The sequence below is a fragment of the Morone saxatilis genome, unplaced genomic scaffold (assembly GCF_004916995.1).
Source record: "Morone saxatilis isolate NCDOM2014 unplaced genomic scaffold, NCSU_SB_2.0 Contig4, whole genome shotgun sequence".
Lineage (NCBI taxonomy): Eukaryota > Metazoa > Chordata > Actinopteri > Moronidae > Morone > Morone saxatilis.
In genome coordinates, this window is record NW_023339984.1 from 15,820,217 (window position 1) to 15,836,335 (window position 16,119).

The following is a 16,119-nucleotide window of genomic DNA, read 5'->3' on the forward strand; positions in this document are numbered from 1 at the left end:
TATAATAAATATAGATAATAAGAGCCCTAAGAGATATAATAGATAAAATATAATAGCTAAAAAGATATATAATAACATAAAATAATAAGAGCCTGAATATAGATATAATTATTATATTATACATAATAATAAAGATGCTGATAAGTGTGAAACATACAATTGTAAAGTGTCAAACAGCTCTAATAGACAGAATCTGAGAACTCCGACACAGCAGGTGGCAGTATAGCACGATGGTTTTGTAGTCCTCCACCAGATTAAAAGCAGAAGCAGCCACAGTGCCTGTCTCTCCTCCTGGCTGCCACCTCAACCTTCCCCTCGTCTCTAACAAACCACAGAAGCTCCAGAGTCGGTATGTCTGCCAGGAAGAGAGTCGTCCACGGGGCCGAGGGACTGCTGGACGGACTGCCGGCATGCAAGCAGGGCAGGCCGGTTGGAAAGAGGCACGTAGCCGCACTGGTCCTGGCGAGAGGTGGGAGCAAAGGGATCCCTCTGAAAAACATCAAGATGTTGGCCGGAGTTCCTCTCATTGGGTGGGTGGTGAGGGCTGCTCTGGACTCCGAAATGTTTGACAGGTAGCTACACATACTTTGCATACTTTGGTGTATTTATATGTGTTTATTTGATATACTTTATAGTGTTATTTGTAGCTCTGCGTGCAGACCTTTCAGTTTCATTACTGCCCCATTAAGGGCAGACCTGCAGTCAGTATGTCACTTAAGATGTGTGTTTACATTTATCTTGTGTATATAGATATATTTATATATATATATATGTTTTTAATATATTCTGTGTTGTATGTATATATGTTGTATGTAGATCTGGAGTTGTAGCAGAAGTAGTTTCCCCCCTGGGATTATTAAAGTATTTCTGATTCTGATGGTACTAACACACCGGTGACAGAGCTTGGCTTCGGCTGTAATTGCTGTCGTATCTGACACATTAAAGTTATTTAGACATTTGGTGTAAGAAGATGAGTTTAAGTTAGAGTTAGAAAAACAGATATTAAGTATACAGATATGGTTAAAAAATTTAAAAAGTAGTCAAATTTAGGGGTCCAAGAGGCTTTTTTCTAGAGCACATTGAGCTTTATTTACGGGGCAACCGTTTGGCTGATTGATTCAACCCTAAACAGTAACGATAACACACCTTTTGTTTTCCCAGCGTGTGGGTCTCGACAGACCACGCCGACATTGAGAAGGTGGCGAAAACCTGGGGTGCCAAGGTGCACCGCAGGAGTGCTCAGGTCTCCAGAGACACTTCCACGTCACTGGAAACCATCCAAGAGTTTCTCAGGCTCAACCCAGGTATGACAACCCACGCCTGGATGGAATCCGAACTGCCACAAGAAGTCAGACTTGTATATTACAACTGCCACGATGTAATATCCACGGTGTGCCTGTTCGATGAGTAACAAAGCGCTGTCTTGCTGCCAAATGGAACCAAAGCAGCTGTTTAATTTGAAAGCATTGAGTGTGTTGACTGTGTCTCTCGCAGAGGTGGATGTGTTGTGTAACATCCAGGCGACCTCCCCGTGTCTCCATCCGTTCCACTTGAAAGGGGCCCTGAAGATGATCCTGGAGGATGGCTTTGATTCGGTGTTTGCGGTGGTCCGGAGACACCAGTTCCGCTGGCAGGAGTTCAAGAAAGGATGTGAGTTACCCGATTTAAGAAGGGAATTATTAGTTTATCCAAAAATATAAAGGCTCAAGCTATTTTTTTGTGCTCATTTCTTAGCAGTCAGACATTTGTGTTGCAGGTAAATGAAGCCAAATTTAATGTAATGCAAAAACAGTTCAATCATTTGGGAAAAGGAGTGGTAGAGGAGAACATTGACGCCACTCAATAAGTATGAATATGACCCAGCCCTTAGGCCCGCAACAGAGAGGAGACACACCACCATAACGTTGGAACAAAAACATATTTTATTACACCAAATTAAACCAAATGAAGTATAAAGTGCCAGTTCAGGATGATAAAGATGTGGGGTGTGTTTGTCAGGTAGGGAGAAAAGAGAGAGAGAGCTGCTGTAGCTGACAGAGAGAGAGTAAGTAACCTGATTATTAGTGATTATTAACAAATGCTACCACCTGGAACCAAAACATGGCAGGTTTTCCTTGGGAAACTTAAGTGTGGCATTCAGGTGACGGTGCATTGTGCAACACTATTGATGACACATCTGCGATCTTATAATCTTTATATATTTATCTATAATGCGATAGAAAAACAGAGCTGTTAGCGTGGCTGTAGAATCTTGTTTTTCCCTGAATACTAGTGATGATCCGATCTCAACGATCAGTCTCCGTGCCAATCAAGGCGTTTTATACACTGATCGGTATCATCGGCTGTGTTGAGCTTTACCGTTCCGATCCAGTCTTTTACGCCACCTGTCCTTTAGCTGGTTTTACCAATGAAGCATTCATGCACAGTGCATCCATCATCAGCGCTGTCTTTTTCTGTCCTCCACTCTGAGCTCTGTGGGTGAGACAGCAGGATCAGCCCGGGCTGCTGCCTGCGCTCGGGGGAGAGAGCTGTAGACACAACCACACTCAAGCAAGTGCAAACAAAAAGCCAGTAAGATTAAGTGCGCAAAAGGTGTAGACAGGACGGAAATGAAAAGTCAGCAGAATGCAGACCGTTCATTCAGGTAACTCAGGTAAAGCACCAAACACTGGCCGGAGAAACTCCCTCCAGAGATTGATTTTAGTCACTTTAATGGACTCGAAGTGTGCACTGGGCACTGTATTATCTAAAAAAGTATTTGATTGGGACTCGGTATTGGCAGATACTCAATAATAAATGACTGGGATCAGATTAAGACACCCCTTGTTAATACCACAGCAATATCTTTGTGCAGCCCTAGTAGACCCATTTCACTGTGCTTTAGAGATATTGTTCCTCTGTTTGTTATGTCGTTTAAAAACAGGCTGCATAAAAGAAAAATCCTATTCCGCTATTTCTTCTGCCGACTCAGCCTCTTCATGTAAATACAACGCGGATGCAAAATGATGTTTCAGTGTAGCATGTACCTCTGCCTCCTTCCAGCTGGTGAGATTACCAAGCCGCTTAACCTGGACCCTCTCAACCGACCGCGGCGCCAGGACTGGGACGGCGAGCTGTGCGAGAACGGCTCCTTTTACTTCACCACCACAGACCTCATCATGAAGGAGGGACTTCTGCAGGTACGTTGGCAGCACGAGGCGTCGTAGTATGTCAGAAGTTCCATTCTTCTTTAGGTTCTCCTAAACTTGCCGGTATGGTTCATCGTGTGCCTCACGAGACAGCACATGTGACAATACGTACATGTGACCAGTGGTGAATGAGCAGCATGCATTCATGCAGGCTCTTTCTCTGACTTAAAAAGCTGTAACTGACTTTCTGTTTTGATTGTTTGGGTTATGGCTGCGGCAGTTTGTTGTCATTGTTTGTGTGCTTTCACATTTCTATGCTATATCTCTGTTTCCGTCCTCTCCAGGGTGGTAAGGTGGCCTACTATGAGATGCTGCCAGAGTACAGCGTGGACATAGATGTGGACATCGACTGGCCTGTGGCAGAACAGAGGGTTCTCAGGTTAGATAAACACACAAATTAGGCGGTTAGTGTTTAGGGACTGTACAAAAATTATTAGGGGAGGATGGTACAGTTTGAAGGAAAGGTTGTCTGACTGTTGTCGGGGAGCAGGAGAGGGTTTTTTATTCTATCTTGCCCCAGATTTATTTTTTGTTTCAGCCTTCCCTTGTGAGATTTATAATGTAGTGATCAAATAGTTAAATTAATAACACTGGAGCGAACTCAACACAGCAGTAATTTTAGTACAGTCCCTTACTGCAGCATTTGAGTTGATCATTTGTTTCCCCACTCTTTCAACGGCTCTCTTGTTCCTTTTTTTGAAATCATTTTCCTCTTCTACCTGTCTGGACTTCTTCTTTCTGAACTTTTGTTTTTCAGATGTAGACAGTCTGATAAAAGGCTCCAAGTGCTTTCATGTAAATGCTCATTTTGTTTGTTTAATTTACCTAACCTTATGTGACGTATTGCTTCCCAGGGCTTTATAATCTGTACAACATACGACACCCTCTATCCTTAGACCAGGAGTAGGCTACCTGCAGCTCTTTAGCCCCTCTCCAGTGGCTCTTTGTGGCTGGAAAGTGGACATTTTTATTTATTATTGTTGTAGAATAAATGGGTTCTTACATTCCCCGACTGTAAAAGTTAAGGATAAGCGGGTATACCATTATGTATATTGGCATCTGTTCAACCAACTCATTTTCTGTATCTGCATACTTAGAATGGGCGGGGCTTACACAGGACATGGGCGGGGCTTACACAGGACATGGGCGGGACTAATCTGAAGTAGCTAATTTAAGATTAGCTGATTAAAAGTTGTTATATTTATTAGAAAAGGGTTCACAGAACACGTTTTTTTTTTTTTTAAATAAAAGTTATATATATCTATTGTTAGAAAACAAGATTTTACTCTGAGGATACATCATCTGTAGTGGATACTCGTTTCAGATAAGTACACGCTCAACCCTATTTTGGAGGAAAAAAGTAATTTGTTTGCCTACTGGTATGCTTGATCCAGGGCCAGAAATGAGCATTAAAAAGTTGAAATATGTTGAGTCCATCGTCTTCTTTTTTTCATCTAATCTGTCCTTTTTTTTCCTCAGGTATGGCTACTTCGGTCGGGCCACGCCGGAGGTGGTTCGTCTGATGTTCTGTAATGTTTCCGGGTGCTTGACGGAAGGAAGAATCTTTCTGACCGCATCCGGAGAGGAGATGGTGTCTCTTAATACCAGAGACACCATGGGCATCCGCATGCTGCAGAAAGAAGAAGTGGAGGTTGGGATTTGTCTGGGGTCTAAAAAGCATTGGTGAATTGGCTCATGTACGGCCACACGCTACCCTCTGTGTTGCTCCACCAGGTCGTGCTGTTGACCTCCAGCCAGGACCCCGTGGTCCAGTCGTTGGCCGACAAACTGGCCGAGAGGACGGGCTGCCAGGTGGTCCAGGTGGGAGAGGAGCCGCTGGATGATCTGAAGACGATGGTGGAGAAGAGGAATCTGCAGTGGAAGGACGTGGCGTACATGGGTAAAGCAGCTATGCCTTTAAGGATTTATAAGAATATAGTGCGGGACGAACCCTGTCAAGATCAGTGCTGTAACAAGTTCTTGATGTTGAATTTAACAATTTAGGTTATTCTAGTATATGTAATTTACTGGTTTACTGGTTCTTAACTGAGAGAGTGAGCTTCATATAGTTTCTTTTATATCCTAACAAACTGTTTTTTGAGCAAAGAAAGCCATTTGAAGACATTACTGTTGGCTCTGGGACACCCTGATGGACATCTTTGAGTATCTTAAGACATTTTATGGACTGAAATTATTAAAAATAATCAACAAATTAGCTAGTCATTCAATTATTGTTAGTTGTAGCCCTAGTTAAAGGAATAGTCTAACATTTGGGGAAATATGAGTTAGCTACATAATGTGCTACAAATATGAGAAGCTACAGCTAGCGGCTAGTTAGCTTAGCGTAGCATAAATACAGGAAACCAATATCAACAAAGCAAGAGAGAGAACACGTACACAAAATATATTTAATTTACTAGTTTGTGCAAGTCTGCTAAAGCTGAAATCCAGTAATATTTTTGTAACACTTTAGGGATACACCTAACCCTCATATTTTCATTTTGGATCACCAACCATCATTTGGTCCATAAAAAAATGAAACTATTTTGATTTAATTTAAAGCTGAAACAAGAGAGTGTTGGGTATTTGTGCTTGAAAAATTACGTTAAACGATTATTTGCATTTTATGTCGATTGATTGACAAATAATTTCAGCTCTGTAATGAAAGATCCATCTGCAATTATCAGTTGGTGTGAAAGAGAGAACTTTAACTGCGTTAGTCACCGCTATCGGTGTCTCAAGAGTACATAGACTAGTATACAATGTGTTTTTATTATGTAAATGACATTAAATGACCACCTCTTCCCATATCTTCCCCTCTCAGGTACCGATAAGCCCGACGTCAACTGTCTTAACCTGGCGGGTCTGAGCGCAGTACCCGGAGATGCTCCGGTGGTTGCCATTAATGCTGCCAAGTACACCTGCCGCAGTCTCGGGGGAAAGGGAGCCATGAGGGAGTTTGCCGAACATATCCTCCTGCAAAAACAAAAAGCAAAGTCGCAGATGAAGCAGGACCGCATCGACAGCTGCAGCCACTAATTTTAAGTACTTCTGATCTTTATGAAGAAGTTTAATAGTGGGGGCAGTTTATGTACAGAGGACAGATGTTATCAAACAGTGCACATTTATTATTTGAGATACTTAAGTAATTGTAGAGTTAGCAGAAATAAAATGATCTGCATTTTACACAATCAGGTTTTACTGTTATTAACTTTTTTGGTGACTTCAAAATATGAGATTCTTTTAAATTCTCTTATTAATTTTATGAAACGAAGAGATTTAAGTAATGCTGTGAAAATACTACAATGGACTTTAAAGTTAAGTTATTGTACATTAACAGTCGGGGCATGAAGTAGCACTCTCCTTGTAGGCTGAGGTTGAGCATAAAGATATAAAATGTCTACCAAAACCCAAACCGCTACACTGGAAATGACAACTCTTGTCTTTTAAAACACTAAAACAACCAAACCAGAAGGTGGAAAGAAAACATGAATTAAAAGGTTTGTTTTCATTTGGAAATAACACCAAATGGTGCCCCAAATCTGAAAACAGGTGTAATTATTAGATATAATTTTTTAAAAATATTTATATAGAAAGTGAAGCATTTCAAACAAAAATATAACAAGTTGAGCGTCCAAAATATGTAAGATATATCACCTTTTGAAAGGTCTCACGGACTCTCTCTGCTGGTAAATGTCACATCTCGACAAAACTGTTCCGTCATGCTGTATGTACGTTTTTATTTCTCATGTGCCCTTAAAGCAATAGTTTGATATTTTGGGAAATATGTTTTCTTGCCAAGAGTTGAAGATGTGTTATGTCGGTAAATATGAACCCACAGCCAGTTAGCTTAGCTTAGCATAAAGACTGAAAACGGGAAAAAGCTAGCCTGGCTCTGTCCAAAGATACCAAAATCCGCCTGCCAGCACCTCTGAAGCTCACTGACTAATTAACAAATTTTTCTTGTTTAATGTGTACAAAAATTTGAGAGAACAACGACAAATAACGGGAGGTTGTATGCCAAACCGGCATATGTCTGGGAGCAGTGACTTCCAGTAAAATCACAGCTTTCTTTCAACCAAACAAACAACATATAATGTGTTTAATTAGTGAGCTTTAGATGTGCAGATAGGTGGATTTTGTTATTTAAGACAGAGCCTGACTAGCTGTTTACCCCCGTTTCCACTCTTTATGCGAAGCTAAGCTAAGCTGCTACCTGGTAAATGGTGGACCTGTACTTGTATAGCCGCCTTTTTAGCTCTTCCGACCACTCAAAGAAAAAACTACGTGCCACATTCACCTTTCACACAGCAAAGCAAAGTCCATCGACAGGGAAACTAACTCATTATACACCGATCTACGCAATTAGGGGTCAGTATCTGCTCAAGGATATTCGACACGTGGGCAGGAGGAGCCGGGGATCGAACCAACGGATCGAACCAACACCTTCCGATTGGGGGACGACCCGCTCTGCCTCTGAGCCACAGCCGCCCTTATGTGTGTGTGTGTACCTGTAGCCTTCTGTTTATGAACAGATCTGTGAGTGGTGTAGATCCTTTCGTCTAACTCTCAGCAAGAAAGTGAATAAAAATGTTTTGCTAAAATGTGGAACTATTTCTTAAACGTGCATTCATATTTACAGAATGCGCCTGAAGGCAGCACTGAGCTGACTTTGTGATTGTACGCCTCTCGCTGCCTGTTTAGTAGGTGGCCTGATAGAGAAGTTTATCTTTGGCTGGTTTATAATTTAACAATGGGGATGGTCTCTACGGAGCTCAGTGGAATAATAACCTGTGTGTGCTCTATTCAGTGATGTATGAGGTGTTCTTTGTGCTGTATTTTCCATTATTCATTTTTTCACCTTCCTCAGAAATGTTTGGTTGATTTCTTTTTGATTGTCTCATTCCGGTGTTTTTATTTCACTCTTTTTATTTAATAATTATATATCATGAGGAATTTTGTCGTGTGAGTAATTTTTTTTTCAATGAAGATGTTAGACATGGTTGAAAGGCTTGGTCTTCTGTGTTTTTTTTTTAAATATACATACCAACACAACTCCGCAGTAACACAAAACACTTGACAGAGCAGGGCTAGCTGTTTCCCACTCTTTTTAATGTTTAGAGTCAAGAGTCTCTTGGCTATAAGGCTTTATAGCTTTATAGTAAGTGTACAGACATGAGAGATAAGTGGTATTGATCTCTAACTCAGCTAATAGCAAAAAAAACAAACCTAAATTAATTTTGTCAGCATGAAATTTGATGACCTGCATATCATCTTTAGGAAAAACAATGTTTTATATTTTTACAAAATCTGTACACCATCACGGTGCAGACATTAAGTCTTTGAGTATTTGTTGACCCGACATTCATACAATCATTTACAGATGAAGTGTTAATATATGATTTTTGGCAACTATAAAGTGTAATAAAGAACACACACACACAGTGAGAAAGAGAAAATGTGTCTGCTTAAATTTAACCTCACCTATGCAAAACATGAAAGACAATAGGATAAATTCACATGGGAAAGCATTCTACGCAGGAAAGTCAGGCACGTGGTTTTTATTTCTCTTTGCTGAAGTCACGAGAGAAGAAAGTGACTGTGTGTCGGTTGTAGTTTCTATAATAACTTGTAAATCTGACTGGGAAAACCAACTGCAGTAAAACAAACTCTGCTTGTAGCAGCTGGGTTTTTTTAGTCCATCACATGGTGCATTGTCCAAAACAAAGTTGTGTTTCATCAGATGACCACAGACAGACTGAGGCAGCCTGGGTATTCCAGTGTGTGAGCTGGTACTGGTTGCTTTGTGGGTTATTGTGCCAAATATAATGGCGCTGTGTCGTTGTGTATGTTTGCCCTGCAGCACTCAAACAAGTTCATCCGGTTATGGGTGCCAGTGTGGTGCGCTGCCTTTTTATTGGAGCTTATGCCTTTTAAAACAAGACCAAGACACAATTACGGTGTTTCCTAAACATTTATTACTAGTAATAGTAGCAATAGTGGTAGTATTGGCTATAATTAGTTATAAGTTATGTAAACCAGTAGTGTGCACTTAATAAATATGTCTCTCTCTACTGTAAAGTAGGGAGGTTGGTTCCCTGGTTGGCATTATTTATTATGTTTTGTTATTGCTAAGAAAACCATGAAGACTTCTTGATATTTTTTTACGCTATGAAGGAAAAAAAATAATTTTGGGAGTAAGACTAAGGGCGTTTTAGTCATTCAAGGATTAAATCAGTCACCTCCACTGTTTGCGACATTTGTGACGTCAAGGTGTTTAAAAGATTGAGAGTCCAGTTCGGTGACATACTTATTCGCTTTATTGTTGAATCCTCCTGGTTCCACCTAATGTTGATTCAGATTTTCCCTGGAGTCCTTTTCAGTTAAATGTATGAGTAATGGTGTCTGAATAATAATCATATTAATCATAATGATAATAATAACTTTATTTGTATGGCAACATATGAGGTGAATGGATACAAGCAAAAACCAATGATCAGACATGCTGTTAAAAAGAGATCAAAAACATAACACAGAAAAACATAATTCATCTAACATATGTTCCTTAATAAAATATTAAATATTCATATTAATAATATAATTTAATAATATAAATAATAATAAAATAAATCACAAGGATGCACAGGAAATATCGTGTAAACTAAATATGTCACCAAACCGGACTCTCAACATGTTTTCCACACCTTGAGTGTCTCAAACAGGGGAGGTGACTGAGTTTATCCTTGAATGAATGAACGCTCTCGGCCTTCTTCCCCTCGTAATGTAAAATATCAGGAAGTCAAAGGGGGAAAACAAATATAAAAAACATATGTATCATCATTGTAATAAGGTTAAAAATACACCTCCTTAGCAACAGTTTCATATTCATACAAGGAAGTGTTTATGGCAGTTGGTGCATGAATAGGCAAATTGTAAACTATGGCTTTTGGTTGACTTTGCATTGAAGACACTGTAATGCCCTGAATGAAACTACTTTCCCTACTTTCTAAATTGTTGCATCCCTTTGTCCCACCATCTGTTTCTTTTCTTTCTTTTCCTCCTGTTTTGTGATTATTTCCGTCATCTGGGGCTTGTTGGAACCAGCAGAGAGAGCTGGTGAGAGATAGTTTAACCTTAAATCAACTTGGGCGTTGTGTCGTGTCCTGGTTGAGTACCGTACCTGTGTCATTTATATGTTTGTGCAAGATTTATTGCTTCACTGCTTGTACTGTATTTTAAGGGAGAGGGAAGTGACAGGGAAATGAAGACACAATTTACTGTAGACACAAATAGTAAAGTGGGTGAGGGTTCATTCATGATTCAACAAATCACTTCATGTATGTTCCTATAGAATCCTGTGTGTGTGTGTGTACTTTTGCATAACTTCACTACTACTATTCACTGAGGCCTAAATGTCCTCCTAGTGCAATGACGATGATGTCGCTTTCAACTGACATGTTGTCAGTCCTTTATTGACCTCTGTGTGTTACTTTACCCCACTGTAAATGAGGGTTTTATTGACATTTATAAAAAGTTATGACAAGTATAATTATTATTAGCAATAAAAAAAAAATATGCTGACTCATCACACTGAGGCACAAACATCCGTCTGGAAAAAGCTGGAAAATCTCCCCCTGGTGTTAACAGTATTGAACTGCAGCTGAGAGCATTGGCTTCATATTAAAGGGAAACTTGGTTTTTTTTTTTACCTGCACCATGCTTTTCCATGTTTTTGTGTCTATAAGAAACGGACACAAACGGATATGAGCTAAAACACCAAAGTCACACAATCACAAATAAACAAAATCAATCAAGACAGCGGTAGACCGGAAAAGCGCAATTGCCCTGAAGGATTACATTGCAGCCTGTTTTGCAGCTGCCGCCTGCAACACTACGACTCAATACAGGACCAATTTCAAAAATGGTTGTCTCCATTAGGTATCAATTCTCTAACTCTCTGCAATAAATTCAAATTTGTGTAGTAAGTGAAACTATTCCTCTAAAGCTCAGTCTTTCATTGACAGAATAACATGAAATACAGACGTCCAGATACATCAGAACATGTGATTGTTTTATTAAAGAATCAGCAAATCATTTCAAATACAACATTAAAATGTCCCAGCTGTGCAAACAGAAAGTTTAAGAAGCCAACAACGAATATTTATTCATTTAAAAAGGTGCATGACTTGGTATATTAAAAAGAGAAGAAGCAATAAAAAAAAAAAAAAAACTTTCAAGTCTTGTTCTGTTACTCTGTCATGTTTACTGGCGTGATGACCAGCGGCCCGTCGTTCTTTCCAGATTTATTACCGCAGGGGCTGAAGAACGGGTAGATGCATTCACTGAAAGTGTCATTGAAAGTGTAGATGTGGATTTTTGCATCAACGTTGTAGAAAGACACCTGTAGAAGCAGGAGGACATACAGAATTATTTGACAACAAGCTGAAAGAGACTGGTGGTCTTGATGTTAATCATATTCTGTTCGCTTGGTAGAAGATAAAAGAAGTCAAGCTATGTAAAAATGTGTTTCCCATACTGCACCTGTCCTTTCTCGAAGTCCACAAATACCCCAATCTTATTTGGTCGGAGGGTCAGATGGACGTCTGTGCAGGGTTCAGTGCGGAAGGCGTACTTGTTTCTGAGTAATGAGGGAAGGGACAAGAGAGAGGACCGGATAGTTAATTACCAGAAAGGGAAAGAAAATACATAAAATTGAGTGTTTGATGTCAGTCTACCATATTTTCCACCATAGGGATATTTTACAGTATGCTGTCTCTTTTTATGTTTTATTATCATATTATATTAAATTAAATCTATCATTTGAGAAAAAGTGTTGATTAAAGCTGCATAAATTGACATTTTTGGCCACATGGGGGCAGCAAATCAAGCTGTAAACGCACATTTTCACTTCACAAAGATGTTTCAGCTAAAGTGTTGGCAATCAGTCATGAAACAACCTTAACATTCATTTGCAGACAATATTCACTCTCTTTTTAGCTTTGTTTTTGGTCGCCACCAACTCCTGAGGAAAATATCTGGCCCTTTAGCTGCTAAATGCTCAATTGTATTCTCGATCTATCTGCTAACTTTGTCTGTCTGCTGTTTGGTGCTGGGCTGGTGTGCAGTTGGATTTTGGGAAAGAGCTGTCTGCTACTGCTAAAAAAAATGGTTGACGAGATGGGAGTTGTAGCTAAGAGAACCAAAATAAGGAGCTTAAAGAAGCTAAATAATTCTCTGTGTGGTGGCCTCTACAAACGACCCCTTTCACATTGGACACAGTCATCTGATTCATTGTTAATATAAAAATATTGATTAGTGCAGCTTTAAGGTGGATGGTTAACAAAACAATACACTTCCACAGCCTGCATCCTGGTCACAGATCAATATTTCATTAGCTTGCAATCAAAGAGTTAATTTTACTGAGAAACTCTATGAAATTAACATACCATTTTAGGTAATAAACTGACAACTCACTTGTCTCTCAGGCTGAGGAACCAGTATCCGTTGCTTGGGGTCACTTCAATCTTCCCCTTCCTGTTGATGGATTGTCTGGCCACCCCCAGATCCCAGTCCGTCTTCCCACCCACCTCCACCTGTTCACAGGAAGTGGGACATATTTCTACAATCAAACACTGAGACATACAAAAGGCCGGAAAAACAAGAGTGTAACTATTTGGTCATACCAGAAATTTTGCTTTTCTGTGGATCATGTAACCAACCATGTGTCCTTTTAGCAGCATATTGCTAATGGCCAGGCAGACTACTTAAAGGAGAGAGCCTCTTACCTCCCAGTAGTGTCTCCCAGAGGAGATCGCCTCCTTCCCAAGGACACAGATGACTCGGTCAAACCGCTCTAGATTGTCTGGAAGCAGCTGGTGTCGATCTCCACACCTCACCTGCAGAAAAACAGTTTATCAGTACCTAACTTTATAATTTAATAGCCACAGGTGAAAAAGTGAACAAAACATTTCAGAATGTATTCATATATATTCATGTGATTTCAGCAAACATGAAAAAAGGCAACTGTACAGCAAATTTTGCTTACCAAACCAAAAATATACCAAGATTTTAGTCACAATTTTTAGAGAAATGTTCAAGATTATTATGAATTTTAATGTGGGTTTGTGATTGCAGGTTTTGAATCCCTGTATTGCCTTAAAAACATAATGTTTTACTCTCCGTATTCCTTCATAAACAAGCTCACAAATGTAATGCTAAACAAAAGCTTGTGAATGATTAAGTATTGTATGATATAAGAGTTTAACAGGCGTCTCACACTCTTCATGTCCTCTGATATAATCAGTCTGGGATGGGCAGTGTCAGAGTTCAGAGTCACATTCACTGCGTTGAAGGAAGAGGAAACATGTACAGATTTTTATATTAATATATACTTAATCTTGTCTGACTTTATGTGTCCATAATATTGATTTATTACTGAATTAAGTGAGTGAGAATGTAACATACCTGCATACTCCTGTATCGTCTTTATCCCTGCAAAAAAACAGTTTCATTAAAACGAGTAGAAATGTTGTTAAAACTCTCTGATGCACTGTATAGATTGATACAATTAACCTGTTTGTGGTGGAACGCTCACATGACTTCTTGCAGTACAATGTACAGTATATTTGTAACTGTTGAAGACAGGATGGATGGAGCCACTCACAATTTAAGGTGGATGGCAGATATCATTAACAGGTTTATGTACAGTATAGACCTTTATGATTAGCCTATTTAACACTCACTGGGCTGTGTTCGGACTGGACTGGGTTCCAGTACTAAGGCAGGAAAACCTGAAGAAGAACAAAGAGACACGTATTAGAGTCCTTTGCACATATTTTACTGTATGGTATTGTATTTTGTGAAGCATCTTGAAACTCTGGTTTTGAGAGGTGCTATAGAAATAAAGTGTATATTAAGCTCTACCACCAGAGGGAAGCATTTCATACTTTATGATAGATCTATTCTATAGTTTGTGTAAAGGACTTAAAGAGGGAGGGTGTGATTTTGACAGAGCAAACTGACTGGTTCAAGATTTTCTTTACTGATACCAAAATCAGGAAAATCTTAGTTTAGGTTTGCTCTCTATAAACTCATGTTTCTACAGACTCAATGTGCTCCTGTAAAAAAAGAAAGTATTGTTTCAGTCTTCATTGCTTATCTTTGGAAACAAGCCTTGTTTGTTGTATTTCACTGACCTGTGTCTGCGATTTTCTTTAGTTCTTCATGAAACCTTTCCACCTGAGCTGCCAGCGACCTGTAGATGGTCCCTGTTCCCAGGTCAGAATTCACCGACACGGCAGACCAGTCTTTGGCATGTGGAGGGCTGGAGAGGTTGGGGAATGTCTGGAAAATAGGTGGGAATGAATGTCAAATGAGACAAAATTCAGCTCTGCTCAGGTTTACCTTAATGTTTGCCGTATATCATCCAACCGGACCTCATTAGACCCTCACCAACCTTGACACAGTGTATGTGGTCATCTGATTGGGCGAGCTCGGCAAGGTCACTTCCTCTCCTCTGCAGTTCTTCAACCTCCAGCTCCAGCTGTCGTATCATGGCGTCGGCTTGGTGCTCGGCCGCCCTCTGGCTCATCTCCATCACCTCCATCAGCTCTGCCTGGGAGCGCTCGATGGCAGACACAAGTGCAGAAAACAAGCAAACGCTGCCCGCCGTCTCTCGCTCCACCGCAGACTGTGGAATTTAAGTGTGTGACGTAAAGCTTTGGCACCTTTACAGTCAGCATTTTAAGTTTAAAAATTTTTAGCAGCATTGAGATTTTCTTGTATGATGTAACCCACCAAAACAGATGGGAATATACAGTATCTATAGATTCAGCATCTGATCAGAAATGAACAGAAACACTGTGCTCATAGGTATAAATGAATAAAAAAAGTTGTGTAAAACCCTGATAACTTTTGTAAACCCATTAAGAATTGGTTAATTCCTCCAAAGGTTAGGAACGTGAAATTGAGAACCTGGGAAAATCATGAAGACACCTTCAAATCTGAGTAAAACACCCCCAAAATTTGAATACATTTGCCAAATAAGAGTGTTTAAAACCCTGAACATTAAAATAATACTTGAAAACTGAAATACTGAAAGTCTGGTCAATCCAAAGTTCTGGATGCAAACATAAGTAAGAGTGAAGCCCTGAAAAGCCACAAATACATAAAGGTTGTGTAAAACCCCAAGAATTATTATTATTATCATTATAATTATTATAAGAATTATGGATTAAACCTTTCAAATAACGTATTGAAAATGCTAAAAATTGATGATCGACTTGAAAATGTGGGTAAAACCCTAAACATAGGACATACAGACATAAGATAAAACTCTAAAAAGTTTGGTTGGAACCCTAAACATTCCAGTAGAAATCCCCCAAAATTGAGGAACACACGTAAACCCCCAAAGTTTGTTAAAAAAAATAAAGAATAATGTAATTAATACTCCAAACTAGGGAATTAACCCTTAAAAATCTGGTTACAACCTCAAAAGTCAAGTAAAAGTCTGAATATTTGTCAATACCTAAAATCTTTGAGGGTGGGCAGAACCATGAAAAACACCTGAAAGTATACATAAAATCCAAAGAATTATAGAATGAATACCCCAGATGAGGGAATCAAAACCTTTTTGTAAAGATACTTTATCAAACCCTTCAACAGTCATGAAATAAAGTGGAATAAAACCAGAAAAAGTTGGTGACAACATGTTTTTTGATTAAAAGCTGATGAAGCTCTGAGGAATCAGAGGAGGATTTACAGGTTTTGCAACACAACTGTGGCATTTACAAGTGTGTGTTTTTGTGTTTGTCCTACCTCCAGTTCAGTCACTGACTCTTTGATCTCCTCAATCTTCCTGATTCTCTGTCTGATCATTTCCTGGATCTCCTTCTCTGACACACTTAACTGGGCCTGCACACACACACACACA

At 39.5% G+C, this 16,119-nt stretch overlaps 2 protein-coding genes across 2 annotated transcripts in view; one reads left to right on the forward strand and one right to left on the reverse strand.

Annotated features, from left to right (window-relative positions):
* Window positions 1-235: 235 nt before the first annotated feature.
* cmasa (cytidine monophosphate N-acetylneuraminic acid synthetase a) lies at window positions 236-6,944 on the forward strand. The gene is made up of 8 exons (XM_035675623.1): window positions 236-572; window positions 1,162-1,304; window positions 1,495-1,650; window positions 3,043-3,179; window positions 3,473-3,567; window positions 4,668-4,839; window positions 4,923-5,088; window positions 6,013-6,944. The coding sequence occupies exons 1-8, from the start codon at window positions 352-354 to the stop codon at window positions 6,225-6,227; spliced, it is 1,305 nt and encodes a 434-aa protein (XP_035531516.1). The 5' UTR covers window positions 236-351; the 3' UTR covers window positions 6,228-6,944.
* A 3,783-nt stretch (window positions 6,945-10,727) lies between these two features.
* LOC118338156 (E3 ubiquitin-protein ligase TRIM7) overlaps window positions 10,728-16,119 on the reverse strand; it is a 12,842-nt gene continuing 7,450 nt past the window's right edge. The window contains exons 6-15 of the mRNA XM_035675398.1: window positions 16,005-16,100; window positions 14,644-14,877; window positions 14,384-14,531; window positions 13,931-13,978; window positions 13,653-13,679; window positions 13,465-13,529; window positions 12,974-13,084; window positions 12,663-12,781; window positions 11,730-11,826; window positions 10,728-11,589 (exon numbers count right to left, since the gene is read on the reverse strand). Coding sequence (XP_035531291.1) covers window positions 11,437-11,589; window positions 11,730-11,826; window positions 12,663-12,781; window positions 12,974-13,084; window positions 13,465-13,529; window positions 13,653-13,679; window positions 13,931-13,978; window positions 14,384-14,531; window positions 14,644-14,877; window positions 16,005-16,100 — 1,098 coding nt within the window. The 3' untranslated portion in view covers window positions 10,728-11,436. The remainder of the gene's footprint in view (window positions 11,590-11,729; window positions 11,827-12,662; window positions 12,782-12,973; window positions 13,085-13,464; window positions 13,530-13,652; window positions 13,680-13,930; window positions 13,979-14,383; window positions 14,532-14,643; window positions 14,878-16,004; window positions 16,101-16,119) is intronic.

Bases quoted from the DNA above. Each gene is read 5' to 3' on its own strand.
- cmasa (XM_035675623.1), top strand. From the start codon at position 352: ATGTCTGCCAGGAAGAGAGTCGTCCACGGGGCCGAGGGACTGCTGGAC. The intron at 1,651-3,042 runs GTGAGTTACCCG...GCCTCCTTCCAG, and splicing joins GCAGGAGTTCAAGAAAGGAT to CTGGTGAGATTACCAAGCCG. The intron at 5,089-6,012 runs GTAAAGCAGCTA...TTCCCCTCTCAG, and splicing joins GAAGGACGTGGCGTACATGG to GTACCGATAAGCCCGACGTC.